This window comes from Chiloscyllium plagiosum, unplaced genomic scaffold (genome assembly GCF_037043375.1).
Source record: "Chiloscyllium plagiosum isolate Xiang-an unplaced genomic scaffold, Cpla_swu_hap1 HiC_scaffold_2, whole genome shotgun sequence".
Lineage (NCBI taxonomy): Eukaryota > Metazoa > Chordata > Chondrichthyes > Orectolobiformes > Hemiscylliidae > Chiloscyllium > Chiloscyllium plagiosum.
In genome coordinates, this window is record NW_028270140.1 from 10,865,899 (window position 1) to 10,885,552 (window position 19,654).

The window sequence follows — 19,654 nt, forward strand, 5'->3', positions numbered from 1 at the left end:
TTCTCAATATCGATCATCTTGATAGCATGAACACAAACTTGGATTGAAACAAAGTGACCTGCCAGACACAGCCGGGGAAGACTTCCGTTTACTACAAAACCTGACAACCATACAGCATGTTGCGAAGCACTGGGTGTAATTCAGTAAGAGTTCTAGTGAAGCAGGATGCAATAAAAACTGGATGAAGTAACCATACTGAGAAAACGCCACGTAAAAGAACAAAATTAATGCAAACTCAAAGCTGTTCCAAGAGCATCAGCTGAACCTGGATTGAACAACAAGAAAGCTAATTATCATTTTGTTTCAATCAAGGGAAGCAATAAGGATACATTTAAAACCGTTTTCATATCATACCTTTCTTTCCTGCTTCAATAACATAGTCAGTGGCAGATCTGATGACACTTCTTTCTGGCAAATAGCCAAAGTCTGGAGGCACTGTAAAAATCATTGATCTCATTAAGTAAGGAGTCACATACGTTAATTCCACAAACAATAGCTCCCTGTGTCATTGGCCAGAACGCCCCTCTTCTGTTTCAAATAGCATGAATATCCACACAAACAATCTGAAGTGCTGAGCAATTAAAAAACACTGAAACACTGAGGAAGTTGCTGGACACGACACAGGGCTCCACGCAGAACTGACAGTTTGATTTTTTCTTGGAAAAAAGATCCACTTGCAATTAGATGGCAGATACATGGATGAAAGGAGGTACATTGGAAACACATTTCAAAGTCGATGCCAGCTGACAAGTAAAACCCTGCTGTCACCTTCAGTTTCAATCGTCTGCTTTCCAAACTTGAGAAAAATGTACGACTCGAGTCTCCTGGCAACAGGGTAAGTAGTCTCAGTATCCTCGTAGCTTAATCACTTGAAAAATGTGGCATCTGCAGATGCACAGCGGGTATGTTGTACAGCAGATCACAGTCAAAGGAGAAGCTAAATTTGCTGAGGATAGGAGAGGCATGGGCTGGTTGGTGGGGATGAGGCAAGAGGCGAAAAAAGCCCGCAATTCTTTTACAAACTGCTTAGGGGAGTCTCTCACCTTGTATAAATCACCTAACATCCACAATATTCTTTTTGCTTCCACAGGATGATCACCTCAGGTCTCCCTGTGAGATCTCGCTGAGAGATTTGGCATCAGTTAAGAGACTTGACCACGGCCAGCTTCAAATTAAGTAATGCAATTCAAAATTCCTGCTAGTCCCATCCAGATCCAGTGGTGTCCAAAGAGGCATCATCAAGATTGAATAGAAGTCAAGAGATTTCTTTTTTTGGTTAATGTTGCTGAGATTTGAGAGTTAAAGAAAGGTAATCCTTCTACTTGCATTTCTTATATCCACAAGACCTTCCAGCTGCTAACAAAATTACATTTAAGACAAGAAATTCTGATGAACTGTTCTCTTCACGTTTCCCTCTTCTTGTCAAATTCTTGGCTGTCTTTCTGCATGCCCAACTATCATATCACACTCCATTCCACCACAGGCAAAAGGATTTCCCAATTAAACAACAAAGCAGGAGCTAATTTACACAACTGTATTGAAGACATTGTTGAATCAGGTACAGTGGTCAATGTTGACTCAACAATTTTAGCCCCTCACAACACCTTTCCACTTCCACTTTGACAAGACAATGAAGGTTAGTAATTCAATTTGTTGGGAACCGCAAGACAGAGCAATATCAGAGAATCCCGACAGTGCTGAAAGAGGCCATTCAGCCCATCGAGCCCACACTGACCCTCCAAACAGCATCCAACCTGAATCCATCCTATCCCTGTATCTCTGCATTTCCGACTAATCCATCTAGTCTGCACATTCCTAGACACTATGGGCAATGTAGCATGAGCTGAAAATGTGTTGCTGGAAAAGCGCAGCAGGTCAGGCAGCATCCAGGGAACAGGAGAATCGACGTTTCGGGCATAAGCCCTTCTTCAGGAATGAGGAAGGTTTGTCCAGCAGGCTAAGATAAAAGGTAGGGAGGAGGGACTTGGGAGAGGGGCGTCGGAAATGTGATAGGTGGAAAGAGGTCAAGGTGAGGGTGATAGGTCAGACTGGGGTGGGGGCGGAGAGGTCAGGAAGAAGATTGCATGTTAGGAAGGCGGTGCTGAATTCAATGGATTTGACTGAGACAAGGTGGGGGGAGGGGAAATGAGGAAACTGGTGAAATCCGAGTTCATCCCTTGTGGTTGGAGGGTTCCTAGGCGGAAGATGAGGCGCTCTTCCTCCAACTGTCGTGTTGTTGTGGTCTGGCGATGGAGGAGTCCAAAGACCTGCATATCCTTGGTGGAGTGGGAGGGGGAGTTGAAGTGTTGAGCCACAGGGTGGTTGAGTTGGTTGGTCCGGGTGTCCCAGAGGTGTTCTCTGAAACGCTCCGCAAGTAGCCGGCCTGTCTCCCCAATATAGAGGAGGCCACATCGGGTGCAGAGGATGCAATAGATGATGTGTGTGGAGGTGCAGGTGAATCTGTGGCGGATATGGAACTTGCGGAGCATTTCAGAGAACACCTCTGGGACACCCGGACCAACCAACCCAACCACCCTGTGGCTCAACACTTCAACTCCCCCTCCCACTCCACCAAGGATATGCAGGTCTTTGGACTCCTCCATCGCCAGACCACAACAACACGACGGTTGGAGGAAGAGCGCTTCATCTTCCGCCTAGGAACCCTCCAGCCACAAGGGATGAACTCGGATTTCACCAGTTTCCTCATTTCCCCTCCCCCCACCTTGTCTCAGTCAAATCCATCGAATTCAGCACCGCCTTCCTAACCTGCAATCTTCTTCCTGACCTCTCCGCCCCCACCCCAGTCTGACCTATCATCCTCACCTTGACCTCTTTCCACCTATCACATTTCCGACGCCCCTCCCCCAAGTCCCTCCTCCTCCCTACCTTTTATCTTAGCCTGCTGGACAAACTTTCCTCATTCCTGAAGAAGGGCTTATGCCCGAAACGTCGATTCTCCTGTTCCCTGGATGCTGCCTGACCTGCTGCGCTTTTCCAGCAACACATTTTCAGCTCTGATCTCCAGCATCTGCAGTCCTCACTTTCTCCGCAATGTAGCATGGCCAATCCACCTAATCTACACATTATTGGACTGTGGGAGGAAACCAGAGCACTTGGAAGAAACCCACCCAGACATGAGAATAACGTGCAGGATCCATATACACACACAAGGATGGAACGTAACCCATCCCTGGTGCTGTGGGGCAGCAGTGCTAACCACTGAGCCACTGTGCTGCCCTCTATGTTGCAATACTCTGTTCTCAAGCAAGCTCAGAAATAAATACAACCTTTATTTTTTCATTATTATCAGTCCTTTGCCAATTATGCTCAGTATTGAGTCACTAAAGGATGTACAAGACTAAATGGAATAATTTGTTCTCTATTTTCACTCCATCTTTGTCGGGTCACTTGTCAGCCGAACGTCCCCTCTGAAGGCACAGTAAGGTGAGGAGTTCTACCTTTGCAGAAACATGAAACATACTCACTCACTGGCAAAGTACAACAAGGTGTTACACTATCAGAATGAACTGCCACAAGATTTATTATAAATCCTGGTACTGTTAATTGTTCATGATGGCAACTAACAAATTCTAATTAGATGGGACCACAGCCTGATTACAGTTGCTCTCAGAGGTGTCTTGTTTTAGGCAAGATGTTACACAAAAGATCTTCCTCTCCTTGCAGGTGAGAATAAAAATAATTCTACGGGTTTATTGCAAGAGGGCTGTGGTGGTCTTCTGGTACAAATTCTGTCTCCAATGACTCAAACCCATTGTGACCTAACTTTCTGTTGTTCAAAAACACCCTGTAGTGCTTACTACTGAAAGGAAACAATGTCAAATGACAGCAATGATGAACCTCAGATACAAGGCATAAAATAAACAAACAGAAATTCACTGTCTATTCTGGAGCTCACCATGCTGTTTCCACACTCTCAGGTGCAGCTTATGATAAATGCCTCAGGGTCTCTCTCTCTCTGGGTATCTGGTTCCAAGCCCTGCCTGCCCCGGAATGTTGCTGGAGCTGCCACAGATGGGAATCAACCAAAAAGGTACCTTTCTTCAAAGGCACTCTCAAAACTACCCCCTCAAGGCTTTGTGTTTCTACCTCAAAGGATCGTCAAAGATTTTGAGAGTATACCATGTCCTGCAGACACAAGTTTCTTTACATAACGAAGAACCACACTCACAGAGGAAGTTAAATTTGTAGAATTCATCCTATTTTGGGATGGTGATCATTTTCACCTTTGGTTTCAAACACCTTAATAACCTCCTGCCTCCTCATGTCGATAATCTCCTCCAGCCCTCCAAGATGTCTGCACTCCTCCAGTTCTGGTCTTTTCCGTATCACTGGCAGTTGCATTTTCAACTGCCTAGGACCCCAGCTCTCTATTTCTTTCTGGCTGCCTCTCTGCCTGGAAGATGCTCTTTTAAACCAAACTCATAACTCACGGATCGAGCTTTTGATACCTTTGCTCACCTCTCTTTGTGGGTGTTTGTAAAATCACCCTGGTGAAGTGCTTGGGTAAGATTTTTGCTCTTATAGGAAGTTAGATAAATGAATGTTCTTGCTGTTGAAGTATTCACAACCGAAATGGGAACGTGAAATATTTGCAGTGTTGCTAAATTTACACGGCAATCAATAAGGTTTGCACTGGTATTACTAACCTGATGTCCGGCTCTGACTGGATGACATGTTGGTCAGATGTAGATGTCCTAAAGCATAGGCAGCATTTGATTGGAGTCCAATTACTCCAGAGAAGCTAATTGTCTATGAGAGAGCAATAAACCACAGGGAGGTAAATAAAAAAAAAACACAAAAAGTCAAAACTGAGCAAGTGTAATTTAATTTATGCATATTTTCAAAAATATCCTGCAGACGCAAGGGGCCTAACAGGGAAGGCAGATGAACTCAGGGCATGGTTGGGAACATGGGACTGGGATATCACAACAATTACAGAAACATGGCTCAGAGATGGGCAGGACTGGCAGCTCTATGTTCCAGGATACAAATGCTACAGGAAGGATAGAAAGGGAGGTGAGAGAGGAGGGGGAGTGGCATTTTTAATAAGGGATAGCATTACAGCTGTTCTTAGGGAGGATATTCCTGGAAATACATCCAGGGAGTTTATTTGGGTGGAACTGAGAAATAAGAAAGGGATGATCACCTTATTGGGATTGTATTATAGACTCCCAATAGTCGGAGGGAAATTGAGAAACAAATCTGGAAGGAGATTTCAGTTATCCATAAGAATAATAAGGTAGTTATGGTAAGGGATTTTAACTTTCCAAACATAGACTGGGACTGCCATAGTGTTAAGGGTTTAGGTGGAGAGGAATTTGTTAAGAGTGTATAAGAAAGTTTTCTGAGTCAGTATGTGGATGTACCTACTAGAGAAGGTGCAAAACTTGACCTACTCTTGGGAAATAAGTCAGGGCAGGTGACTGAAGTGTCAGTGGGGGAGCACTTTGGGGCCAGCGACCATAATTCTACTCGTTTTAAAATAGTGATGGAAAAGGATAGACCAGATCTAAAAGTTGAAGTTCTAAATTGGAGGAAGGCCAATTTTGATGGTATTGTTATTTTGAAAGCTGATTGGGGGCACATGTTCTCAGGTAAAGAGACAGCTGGAAAATGGGAAGCCTTCAGAAATGAGATAACGAGAGTCCAGAGAAAGCATATCCCTGTCAGGGTGAAAGGAAAGGCTGGTAAGTATAGGGAATGCTGGATGACTAGAGAAATTGAGGGTTTGGTTCAGATAAAGAAGGAAGCATATGTCAGGTATAGACAGGATAGATCGAGTGAATCCTTAGAAGGGTTTAAGGGAAGTAGGAGTATACTTAAGAGGGAAATCAGGAGGGCAAAATGGGGACATGAGATAGCTTTGCTGAATAGAGTTAAGGAGAATCCAAAGGGTTTTTACAAATACATTAAGGACAAAAGAGTAACTAGGGAGTGAATAGGGTCCCTCAAAGACCAGCAAGGCTGCCTTTGTGTGGAGCCTTAGGAGATGGGGGAGATACTAAATGAGTATTTTGCATCAGTATTTACTGTGGAGAAGGACATGGAAGATATACAATGTGGGGAAATAGATGGTGACATCCTGAAAAATGTCCATATTACAGAGGAGGAAGTGCTGGATGCCTTGAAACACACAAAAGGACTTGATCAGGTGTAACCTAGACCTCTGTGGGAAGCTAGAGAAGTGATTGCTGGGCCCCTTGATGAGATATTTGTATCATCGATAGTCACAGGTGAGGTGCACCAAGACTGGAGGTTGGCTAACATGGGGCCACTATTTGAGAAAGGTGGTAATGACAAGCCAGGAAACTACAGATCAGTAAGCCTGACATCAGTGGTGGGCAAGTTGGAGGGAATCCTGTATTTGGAAAGGTAAGGACTGATTAGGGATAGTCAACATGGCTTTATGCATGGGAAATCATGTCTCACAAACTTGATTGAAGTAACAAAGAGGAATGATGAGGGCAGGTTCATAGCTCCTTGAAAGTAGAGTCGCAGGTTGACAGTATAGTGAAGAAGGCATTTGGTATGCTTCCCTTTATTGGTCAGAGCATTGAGAATATGAGTTGGGAGGTCATTTAGTGGCTGTACAGGATGTTGGTTAGACCACTTTTGGAATGTTGCATGCAATTCTGGTCTCCTTCCTATCAGAAGGATGCTGTGAAACTTGAAAGGGTTCAGAAAAGGTTTATAAGGATATTGCCAGGGTTGGAGGATTTGAACTATAGGGAGAGGGTGAATAGGCTGTGGGGCTGTTTTCCTTGGAGCGTTGGAGGCTGAGGGGTGACATCATAGAGGTTTATAAAATCATGAGGGTCATGGATAGGGTAAATAGACAAAGTCTTTTTCCCTGGGGTAGGGGAGCCCAGAACTACAGGGCATAGGTTTAGGTTGAGAGGGGTAAGATATAAAAGGGACCTAAGGGGCAACTATTTCACGCAGTGGGTGGTGTGTGTTTGGAATGAGCTGCCAGAGGAAATGGTGAAGGCTGGTACAATTGCAACATTTAAGAGGCATCTGGATGGGCATATGAATAGGAAGGGTTTAGAGGGATATGGGCCAACTGTGGCAAATGGGACTAGATTGGGCTGGGATATCTGGTCGGCATGGACGTATTGGACCGAAGGGTCTGTTTCCGTGCTGTACATCTCCATGTCTCTATGACTTCAAAAGAAAATATATTTTTTCTCCCCCTTTAGCTTCCAACCTCTGTACTTCACGTTTGGTGGTGAAGTTACAACTTATTCATTACTAACGTTACTGATGCTATAGAGAGGCATAGTATTCAGGCACCACAAGTCACATGTCTGCAAACATCCTAGCGAATGCAAGAGAAGGAAGTGAGGTGTGATGGGAGATTTGATTTCACAGTTACTCCATGCTAACATGACAATACCATGCTCTGAACGTATCACATTAATTAACTGTTACACATGCAATTTGTATGAAATGGATATCAATTCAAATAACTTACAGCAGGATTTTATTTGACATCAAGGTATTTTGTACAACACATCCCTTTTTGCTCATCTTTATTTATTTGCTTAGAGTTTGACTAAATAAAATGTGGGCACTTCATACTGATGACCACAATTCTCCAGAGGACAAAACCCAGCCTTCCACATTCAGGATTATGCCAATATCCCTGTTAGCACATATATCAGAACAACAAAACTACTTATAAGAGAAATATCTCAATGCTCTACTAGGGAAGAGATTAGACTCAATTAAACCACCAGTTCAGACTGAAATTTGTGACATGGATAACTGTAAATCATTCTGTATGTACAATGTTATCAACAGAAATTTAAACCAAATTTATGTGAATTTCTGCAACAAACAAATGAACATCAGGGACTCCACAAACATTTTAAAAGTTAATTTCATTTTTTAAAAGCACTTTAATGTATGGTTGGTTAATAAATACATTGATGTTCTTCCCTCGACTGTATGTGATTTATTTTTGTATTGTCTTACTGCTTGTTGACACATTTCAGAACATCCATGCACAGATCAGATCTAAAAATGCAACAGGTCAGATATGCAATAAACTTGGCTATTTATTTCAGCAACATATTCCTGAGATTTTTAAACTTCAGGCAAATGAAGATCGCCATATTTGCGTCGACAAAACTTTAAGTTTTTCCATAGATGTTAATTTTTATCATTTGACAGTTTTTGAAAAATATGGCAAAGTAAATGTAAAAGTTCTATATTGTACTAACCATTGGAAGACTAATTATTGAACAATCGGATTATTGCTAAAATATAATTTAATCAAAGTAAACCAAAGTTGATTGCCAGTCTCTAATATGGGCTCAATAATGGACAAATCATTTGAAATATTTGGAAGCACACATACAAAATTTGCAAAAGTATTGGTAGGAAGATTGCAACTTATCCTGAAAGGAATTAAGGTGAAAAATAAACAGAAGTCAAACGTTAAGTATAAACATTAAGTATAAATGCCTTTTAAGAGTGGTATGACAAATTTCTTCACTCAGAAAGTGGTGAGTCTATGGAATTCACTCCCCCAGAAAGTGGTTGAAGCCAAAACATTATATGTTTTCAAGTGAAAGATTTAAAAGGGACCTAAGGGGCAACTCTTTCATGCAGAGGATGGTGCATGAACGGAATGAGCTGCCAGAGGAAGTGGTGGAGGTTGGTACAATTACAACATTTAAAAGGCATCCAAATGGGTACATGAATAGGGATTAGATGGATATGGGCTAAATGGGTTTAGATTAATTTAGGATATCTGGTTGGCATGGACGAGTTGGACCCAAGGGTCTGTTTCTAAGCTGTACAGCTCTATGACTCTATATAACTCTTGCAACTGAAGGGATATGGGGAAGGGCAGGATTAGGGTATTGAGGGTATCAGCAATGGCCATATTGAATAGTGGAGCAGGCTTGAGGGGTCAAATAACCTCCTCCTAGTTTTATCTTCAATGCTACTAGCTTAAGTGCACATCGACATTAACCCAAATGGAACAAGCACAAATTATTCAACTGCTTGCTCAATTAATTAGTGCTAACATGTACTAATTTGCCATTTTGAAAATCAGTGGAAGAATCCTCATTTGTCACAGTTAAGTGGAGCTTGTCTTAAGCTAAGGATAGAAAATGGTAAATAATCTCAGCAAATTTCTTCACTGACTTCACTCTGAATTTTGACTGCACTCTCTCATCACTGACTGAACCTTCTTCAATAATAATCTATCTGCCTGAATCCAAATGATCTCTCAGGATCGCCTGTGCACTCAGTCCTGTCTACAGTCACGAGGCCAATGAAAGAGTGGCAATCCCTACTGAGCTCAACGGTGCACAGCTTTCAACTTGGACAACAGTCTATTGACTTCTATATAGTGAGCTCTTCGATGGCAAACAGTGCCATGTCGAATAGTTGGCACCGGCTCACTCATAAACCTTTTTTAAAAAGTTAAGGCTTTGTATTAGTTTTAAAACAGTAACATCACTGGAATTAGTCCTCTGCAGGTTTCTGGAAGGATTACTGGATAAGAATGGGAGGTGGCAGTGTGGTGGGAATGTTTTTCACTGGTAATCTAGAGTGCCCAGACTGATGGGCGGCACAGTGGCTCAGTGGTTAGCATGGCTGGCTCACAGTACCAGGGACTCAGGTTCAATTCCAGCTATCCAGTTCATCTGTGTGGCATTTGCAAATTCTCCTGTGTCTGTGTGGGTTTCCATCCACTGTCCAAAGATGTGCAGATTGAGCGGATTGGCCATGTTCAAGTGCCCTGTAGTGTCCAGGGAAGTGCAGGCTAGCTGGGTTAATATGGGAAAGGTGGGGTTATGGGGAAAGGGTGGGATGCTCTTTGAAGGGTTGCTGCAGACTCAATTTCCACAACATAGGGATTCTTTAGGGACAGTGGGTCAAATGTCACCATGGTAGATGAAGCAATTTGAATTCAATCAGTAAATCTGAAATTAAAAGTGAATCTTAGTAATAGTGACCACAAAACTATTGCTGCTTCATTAATGCCCTTAAGTGCAGTCCTTACCTGGTCTGGCTTATGTAACTCCAGACCAAGAGCCATGTGTTTGACTCTAAACGGACTTCTGAAATGGTTGAGCAAATCAACCCCATTGGCCTTGCCAATGATGCCTGAACTCCATGATTGTGAAAAGAATTAAAAGATACTGGTGGAGAATTTGGTGATGAAAGATCAACTAAAAGGGCAATTGTTCTATTATCAGCCAAAGTTGCTAGAAATTGCAAAAAGAGAACCCAGTCCCATCTGTAAAATAATGCTCGCAGCTTAGTATCTTGTTGACCTCCTATTTACTACGAGAACTCTTTTGAATGGTCAAGAATGAAATCATTCTGGTTACACAGCATGTTGGCTTTCAAACTGTGTAAATTTAGCAAGGGTTAAATAAGATCCTGCACACAGCAGTAAATGAAAGGCTAAATGAATTAATGAGATATTCCTATTGCTGGGTAAGAGCTTTCCTTGTAAGCCAGGCTCAACAGTGGATTCATATAGTTTATCAATATTAAAGGAGTAGAACAAAAATGATTGCAATAGCAAGAAACTGTTTCAAGATCCAGCATGTTATACTTGAGTATGAGCAGAAGAAATAATTTTAGCTTGCTAGTACATTGAAGAGTACCTTCTGTGCAGAGTTATGCTCACAGACAGCAACATAACAAAGCTGCACAGCTCAGCAGGAGTGTGAAGAAAGGGAATTCAAAGACAAAGAGAAACTCTGATTCAGGGATAACTTACTCCTCAGACTGCTTAATATTGACACGATACATTAACAGGTATTTGAAATTTACCTGAGTCATTGCTCTTATGACTTCATTCATTTTCGATTGAAATTGGGATGACTGGATTGTTTCTGACTTCAGCTAGACAAAGAGTGAACAGCAGATGGTTAGATGGCGTTCAATTCAGTCAATCAACTGAGATTTGCAAAAGTTTGACAAATGAATAGCGGCTCTTTGCATTCTATTACGTTTCACAAACTAGATCTGTTAATTTTCAAAGGAATTTTAGCTTTATGTTCAAAAAGCTATTTTTGTTTACTGCATTCAAATCCAAAAATGAAAAACCAGCCATTACATCTGACCCTGCACAAACAGATCATGCCAGTTAAAATGGGTATTGGAAAAAATATGGATCTTTAACAGATTGCTTCACATTTCAATAAACATTTCTTTTGTACTAAAGATACAGCTTTGCAAAATCTGCCACAAATAAATCTGATCTGCTCCGTCTTTTTTTATAATATTTCTGTCTGAAAGTGTCCTTTGCTCTCTCAATCCAAATTTATTAAAATGTAACAAATCTACATTGATTCAATTTTCTTCAGCTGACATTACATTAATTCGACGATAATAAGGAAGGAAAGAGTTTACATAAATGCTACACCCATTCTTCAAATGTGAGGCTGCTATGTCCATTGCACATTTCTGTGTTTACACCTATCAAGTGCTGTATCCATACAGTTCAGATTTCACCCCCACTAACACTAACTCAAAGTCATGGAGTTAAAAATAAGATGGCAAATGTGAAGGCGGTCGGCACACTGCAGTGCTGATCTCAACACCACCTGAAAGGTACTGCCCTGAGTAACAGGATTAAAGACTGAATGCAGTCTCAAGTCAAACTTTTAATAAATTCTTAATGCTTGCCTGATTAAACAATTTTCTAGCCTTTATAATCAAGGCACTTTGTGTTATCCAATATTGCTTGGTCCCAGTTAGCCATAGATGGAGGGTGATCAGCTACTTAATGATCTTTGTGAAGTGACAAATGCCATAGTTTAAGACCAATCGTTGCTCTCTCATTAGAGAGAGACAACTGGTGGAAAGGTTAACCCGAAGGGTCACCACGTTCAAAGTTGTCAGGGAGGGGCCTTCAATTCTGAACTCAGCCAGTACTGACCAAACCAACCCCAGCAGCAGAAACTAATGCTTGATAAACTGGTTACAAGCTTAGGTTTTCCTGGGTACGAAGGAGATCTTAGGAGACTCTTAAAACTGCCCTGGGAGGGGGGGGTCACTGTTATGAATAAGGTAATGGGACCATTATTGCTCAGAAATCAACAGTGACATGACGGTGAAGGGACAGGGACATTCTAAATTGCTGCTGTACCATTCCTTAGCTTTGCCCAACCATACAATGGAACTTGACAGAATATGAACTACTCAAGTCCAGATAAAGTACGCAATGCACCCAGAGTATATTTTATCCTTATCAAATTTTCAGAGAACAGACAAATAGGTTGTTTAATACCTTTTATCTTTGGAGCAATTTTGTAGAGCAGGCAGTCGTATATAGAAATTGCTATTTTAACCTTAATTGTGGAATGCCCTGCAACTAATCACTGCCACCTCAGTCTCTCCAAAGTTCTGCCAGGTCCAAAATAGGAATCGAATCCAATTTAACATTTGCAGGAACAACACGCGAGTTCTCTTGGCCAGATAATGAAATTTCTTTGTGCTTCACTAGTGGATACTTATAATGCTTATTCATCCCATTAACGTGGAGTCTGAACCTACAGGAACCTTCCTTTTGAAACAAAAACAGAAATAGCTGGAGAAACTCAGCAGGTCTGGTAGCATGTGTGCTGAGAAATAGAGTTAGCTTTTCAAATCTAATGACCCTTCTTCAGAACTGGACTGGAAATATTAATTCTGCTTTCCTTCCGCAGACTTTCCTGAGATTCTTTTGCAATTTGTGATTTGTTTCTGATTTTTACATTTCGCTGTCTCTTTGTTTTATTCCCTTCCTTCTGCCTTATTTATGAAATGGTTCCAATGCTAAATTTCTGTGTCTCCCCTCTGCTGATCTGACTAAACTGCACACAAAGGTTGCTCATTAGTATACTTAAAAGGTCCCTCAAGCACAAAAAAAAATTGGAGACATGTATTCACTCTGCATCAGCATTAACTAAATAAATTCTGTTTTTACCTACAACAAACTAACAGAATGGTTTCACTTAATTATCTTCTCTAGGCTTCTGAATTGTCAGTTTCAAATAATTTTTGTAGTAGTAAACGATTTTGGATAAAGTGTACCTGTGTTAGGGAGCTTTCAGATCCCACCAAAGCAACAAGACCATTTACTGCAGCTAATCGATGCATTGTCGGGCAACCCTTTGAGAGATATAAAGAAATGAGAAGGATAAGATAAGGTGTTTTGATAATTACCATAGAGGCACACAGCAAAATAAAGATATCAATCTTGAAAAATAACTGGCTTTGGAACATAATGGGTAGATTATCTTTAAGTATTGTACTTACATTGGACATTAGAGGTCTTTAACTTGTATAAGTCATCGTATGATCACTACGCTATTAACATCGGATAATGTGCTGTAAAAGACACTCTCTATGGGAGCATATATATCAGAACTATACAAAAAAAAAGATATCTCTGTTGTATTTAAAGACAGAGTTTGTCTAACGAGAGTTCATCAAATCATTTTATATTGGAAATGCTCTAGTTTTTGACTGCAGTTATTTCTAGATCATTGGAAGATAAGAGATAAAACTGCACACACTAACAGTAAGTCAGTAGAATATGCTAATAAAAATCCATTATTCAATTGTCATCAGTCAGTAGCTCTGATAGTACTCTGAATATTATGAGAGATAAAACAGCACATCTTGAGCAATGCCATGGAATATCCTGGCAGTATTAAAAGGACGACATATAATGTGCCAACACAAACTTACTTGAACATTTTTGTGTACGTGTCCTACAATCCTGATTGTACACTCAAGTTTTAAGAAAGTGTATCCAAGTACATGGGGGAAAAGTAGGAACAGTGGACTGAGTTGCATGTTCTGCCATGATCATAATGAATGACAGGCTTGAAGGGCTGAATGGCCTACTCCTGTTCTTATACAATCCTCAGGTCTCACGCGTCTTGCATCCCCTTTAAAATTGTACCATTTACCATAGATTGTTGCTCCACATTCTTCCAACTAACATACATAAATTGCATCTATAATACTATCCTCTTAACTGTTGACTATCGTTCAATTTGTTTTGATCTGCAAAGTTTTGGAAATTTACTAACAGAGATAAAACTAGCATCAAATCACTCAATTGCAGATCAACATTGTCCACATCATCCCACCTCAGCGAGGAGTATCTTCAGCCAAGCAGGAAGTAGTCGATTGCTAAGGTCTTCAGCCTTGCCATGTCCACAGGCAGCCAAGCCGTGAACTATGTTTCCCAGAGCCATGGCAAAACCTGCAGTCTGAGATTGAAAGAAAATTTAGAACATTAATATGCAAAGTAGCATAGACATGCCTCACTGTGGATGAAGAGTGGAGCTGGAAAAAGCACATCAGGTCAAGCAGCATTAGAGGAGCAGGGCAGGCAACGTTTCAAGTCAGAACCTTTCATCAGGACTGTCTCCAAGGAGACATGCACCAGTGCATGTATCTTTTTGCTGATTTGACCCAATTAAAGAAATATAACAAAGAATTCAAAAGTCTGCAGACCCATAAGCTATCAGCATCATTATCTTCTGATCTGCATTTCATTCCTACACTTCCACAAGCTTGGGAGTAATCCACTGATATGACATTGCAACTGGACATACATACATTCAACGTACGTCTACAAAGATGATTCGAACTTCAATGTTAATGCACACTGAAGATGGAAAAGGTAAAGATATCACAGTCCTGCTGGTCAATAGGGCTGTTCTCCCATGAGAGAAACGATTGGTGATGCTTTAACCTGACGGTCAGCACGCCAGAGGTGAGGGGATGATGGGACCTTCGAGGGAACCTCAACTAGTGTGGGAATTGTACCCAAGCTGTTGGTGTCACTGCGCATCGCAAACCAGCCAATGGAAATTTAAATCTTGGGAAATTTTGTGTTTGAAGGACGAAATCTTGAGCATTTTTCTAATATTGGTAAGACTGGGATTTGCATAGTCTGATATAGCTGGTTCCACATCCCAATACATTTAGAAAGCTCTTTATTTTATTTCCTATATAAGAAGCATTAAGAAATGAAGTTGCATCATTATTCACTACTCAAAGTCATCTGGCAAAGTCAAGGGGATAATAGTGATTATTGCTACAATGTCAACCTACACAACATCTTGTTTACACTATCTGGCCTGCACACTTTCAAGTGCAAATAGTGATGTCGCCTGGTGTTAATAACTGTTCAGTGTTAAATATATATGCTGCCATAACAAGTTGAATCTATTTCTTTTGCGGGCAAGAACTTCTGGAAGAAAGCTAAAAATGATCTTAAACAGTTTTACAATAAAAGTGAATTGAGAACAGGAGTTATCCGACAAGAGCATAAAGTCCAAACTTAACTTTGACTTCCTGAAGAAGGGAACTTGAAACATTAATGCGGTTTCTCTTTCAATACCTGCTGACTTTTTCCAGCAATTTCTGCTCATGTTTCAGATCTTCAGTACCCACAGTTCTTTCTTTCATTTAATTTTTATTTTCGGCCTTATGTCTTCAGGTTTACTCACATGGGTTAGGGTGCTGTGGAAAAGGCCCTGCAATCCCATGATCAAAAAAAAAACTCAAAGGACTGTGGATGCTGGAAATCAGAAACGAAAACAGAAATTGCTGGACAAACTCAGCAGGTCAGGCCAGCATCTGCAGAGCGAAAGCAGAGTTAATATTTTGGATTCAATTACCCTTTTTCAGAACACTATTCCTGGATTTGTCACGGAAGTTAAACATTTTATCCCAAGTTTGCAAAATTCCCCAATTTATCTGTCTTTCAGGCACACATTGACAGAAAGCACGGATCAGGTCTGCATACCTAACGAGATTGCTATTTATTACAAATAAACAGATTACAGCTAAACAATAATAAACTACTGACCAGTTAAAACTCGATTTGCCTTTATAAACCCCACTTACACACACACAGAAACAGGCAGACACACAAACTAAAAGAATAGAAAGCAAACTGTCCGGGTTCATAATGGCCTGGTACAACAACTGCTCTGCCCAGGACAGTAAGAAACTACAGAAAGCTGTGAACACAGCCCAGACCATCACCGAAGGCAATCTCCCATCCACGGAGTCCATTTACACATCTCGTTGCCATGGAAAGACTGCCAATATCACCCCGGTAATGCTCTCTTCCAACATCTTGAACACGCTCACCAACAAGCTCAAGAACAGTGTCTTCCCCGCTATGATTAGACTGCTGAATGAAACTCTAACTTCAAATAATATTGATCTTGCTTTGTGCACCTCCTGTGCAGCCAGAACCTTGTTTGCTTCGCTCGGTCTAAGCACCCTGATCTTCCTTCTCCAGGTATTTTCACTTCCTTACAGAAGGCACAAAATAACTGGCTCACACATCAAACATCAAACTCAAAGCAAAGAAAATACAATTGTGTGAAAATGGGTGAGAGGTCACACTCAGTATTGATGCTCATTTAAATGAGCCGGTGATGGCTTGACAGGCACCTTCTGTGATTCTTGATAAAGTCTCTGACTTATTATTAAAAGCCACAACTTATACCAACTGGGAAATAAACCAGCTTTCTTTGAGGTGGGGGCATTTTCTTTTAAACGGAAGGGAAAAGGACAGCTTCTTCCTTTCTGGAGTTCCGATGGCTTCTGGCTGATGCTTCACACCCGGAAGCTGCTCAGTTCCCTGGAGCCAATCACGTAGCTAGCAAGCAAAAGGCCTTTGTCATTGATAACACACATCAGTCCACAGACCAATCAGCAACTTGTTGCTGCCCAAATCTCTGTTCATACACAGTGCCTCCCACCCCTCCCCTAGCTCCAGCCTGTCAATTTTACTTCTCCTCCAAACCCCCACCTTGAATAAATAAATAGTGTAAAGAGCAATTACAATGAGTGTCAATTAAATTGACCAGAAGTGCAGCAATCCTTTTCACAATCAATTTTTCCCAACTTTTTCCCATTTCAGCCCACAATCAAAAATCCAGAAAATTAAAAATATCGGTCCTTACATGAAATTAAATGCGTTTCTGCAATCATGTTACCACACCAGGAAAAGCATCTGATAATAGTTAGAGTTATTGCGGGTCTTAATGAAGCCCTGTTGTACAGCTAAGCTACAATGGCCAGGGAAGTCCCATTTTGTGTTGCATGAGTTAATCACGGCAGGAATGGGAGTGGTGGGGTCATCACTCACAGTATCATTCAGCCAGGGTACACGAGGAGCGATCAGTGTTCTTTCTCCTGATTATTATCAAGTGATCTCTATTAATAGCAGCATTCAGTGCTATTGCCTGTTCGAGGCACAGAGGCGTACAACACAGAAACAGACCCTTCAGTCCAACTCATCGATGCTAACCAGACATCCTAAATTAGTCTTGTGGCATTTGCCAGCATTTGGCCCATATCGCTCTAAACCCGTCCTATTTATATATATATCAAAATGCCTTTTAAATATTTTAATTGTACCAGCCTCCACTACTCCCTCTGGCAATTCATTCCTTACATGCACCACCCTCTGTGAGAAAAAGTTTCCCCTTAGGTCCCTTTTAAATCTTTCCCCTCTCACCTTAAACCTATGCCCTCTAGTTTTGGACTCCCTACCCTGGGGAAAAGACCTTACCTTTTTTCCTCTCATGATTTTAAAAACCTCTGAAAGTTAACCTCATCCTCCTACTTTCCAGGGAAAAAAGTCCCAGCCTATCCGGTCTCTCCTTATAACTCAAACCCTCCAGTCCCAGCAAGATCGTTGTTAGTCCTTTCTGAATCCTATCCAGTTTAGTAATGCCCTTCCTAAAGCAGGGCGTACAGATTTGTATGCAGTACTCCAAACGTGGCCTTACTAAGGTCTTGTCCAGCTGCAATTTGAAGAGCTTCCATTTTTAGTGTTCAAATGATTCTCAGATAGTCTCAATTTTTCATCATTATGAATTATTTTATTAATATTGTAGCAGTTAATTGAGCATAGCAACTCTCAGGAGATGAGGAGAACCCATTAATTTTTGGTACAATTGCTTTGGGCAGGAACTTGAGAAAAGACATCTGTCCTTTTCCCAATATCTGACCATCTGAACTGACCCAAAAAGTCTTTAATGTTTCACTGCAAAATATGGCATCACCATCAAGGAAGCAAAGGACACAGTGTGTGAACCTGGACTGGGAGTTCAAGTCTCACAACCATGATTCTGAATCAAAAGCAAAAGCTGAACGAGCTGCACAGAGAAACCTTTTGGCAGATGAACTTGAAGACACATCGACTTTATGCTACTTCACAAATTAATACATTGACTTATGAGAAAATAGACAAAAGACTCCAATTGAATTCCGCAAAGCCTGTCATATTTCCAGATTTTTTTGACCAGTTTTCCCACTAAAAGCATTTGGGAGAAATGAAAAGAAAGGTGCTTCAAGCACTGGGTTTAAAGAAGGAAGCCACAGATTACATGTATTTGCAGAATACAAATTTAAGTCAGACAAAGCTATTCTGAACCAGACCAATCTGACAAGAGAGGAGTCATGTCATGCCAGGATCTAACAACAAACATTCACATCTCAGGGTGATGGAACATTGTTCTGATTGAACTTTGGAAGCTAATTTAAAAGAGTGCATACTCTGCTAGGTTTGACAACAGCCCCTCTGATCAACTCCTGGACCAAGGAAACAGTTCAAAAACAAAGCTCCTATTTCTTTTGAGGAGAAGAAAGAAAAGTGCAGCAAACAAAGCCTCACAAGTTAGCAAGTCAGTCTTAGGGCTATACAAAGTTTACCCATCTTCTAAACAGTCCGGTCAGTGATGTGGCTCTGTGGCTAACACTACTGCCTCACAGCACCAGGGGTCCAGGTTTGATTCTACCCTCAGGTGACGTTTTCCCCACATCTGCGTGGGCTTCCTCTGGGTGCTCTGGCTTCCTCCCACAGTGCAAAGATGTGCAGGTTAGGTGGATTGGCCATGGAAAATTGACTGTAGTGCCCAGGGATGGGCAGGCTAGGTGGGGTAAGCCATAGGAAAAGCAGGGTTATGGGGATAGGCTGGGGAGTGGGTTTGGTCAAATGCTCTTTGAAGAGTTGGTGTAGACTCAATGGGCTACACTGTAGAGATTCTCGGATTTGTACTGAAACTCTCACTAGTTACACTTCCTGTAGAAGACATTCTGGTGTATTAACAGGTCTTGCTTTCAGCATTGTAAGGCAGACTCAATGGGCTGGATGAGGTCTTTCTGCACTGTAGGGGTTTTGTGATCCCAATATCCCTCTGGAGCAGGTGGGATTAGAACACGAACCTCCTGACTCTTAAGGTAGGGACACTACCACCGTGCCACGTTTTTACACAGGCTCAAAAATGCTGGAAGAGTGGCCAGAGGTGACATATCTAAGTCACAGATGCAGGGCAACTTGGCATGTTCATTATTTTGATCAAATACAAACTGTACTAATTGAGCTAAAGAATTATAATTGCTGCTCTGCATGTTCACCTGCTGTGAAAGAAAACAATTTAACACTTGACAAGAATCCTCATCTCATTAAGTTTTTGGTCAGTGCACTAACACAGCAATTAAGGTAAAACACAGACAACAACATGAATATTTGGCTCAAGCTATCAACGGTGACTATTTGTTCCAAATCCTAGCTTACACAAATTGGTCAATTGGAAACATGAAGCAAGATGAGATGGCTCCCACA

The 19,654-nt window shown here is 41.3% G+C and overlaps 1 protein-coding gene across 5 annotated transcripts in view; it reads right to left on the reverse strand.

The window, feature by feature from the left end:
- Nucleotides 1-19,654, reverse strand: part of focad (focadhesin) — a 205,036-nt gene that overhangs the window by 45,019 nt on the left and 140,363 nt on the right. For 4 of the 5 annotated variants that reach the window (XM_087994579.1, XM_043718998.2, XM_087994578.1 and 1 more), the window contains 5 exons: nt 14,142-14,264; nt 13,075-13,152; nt 10,828-10,899; nt 4,668-4,770; nt 355-435 (listed from right to left, as the gene is read on the reverse strand). In XM_087994579.1, coding sequence (XP_087850705.1) covers nt 355-435; nt 4,668-4,770; nt 10,828-10,899; nt 13,075-13,152; nt 14,142-14,264 — 457 coding nt within the window. The remainder of the gene's footprint in view (nt 1-354; nt 436-4,667; nt 4,771-10,827; nt 10,900-13,074; nt 13,153-14,141; nt 14,265-19,654) is intronic. The other variant, XM_087994575.1, reaches the window with a different exon arrangement.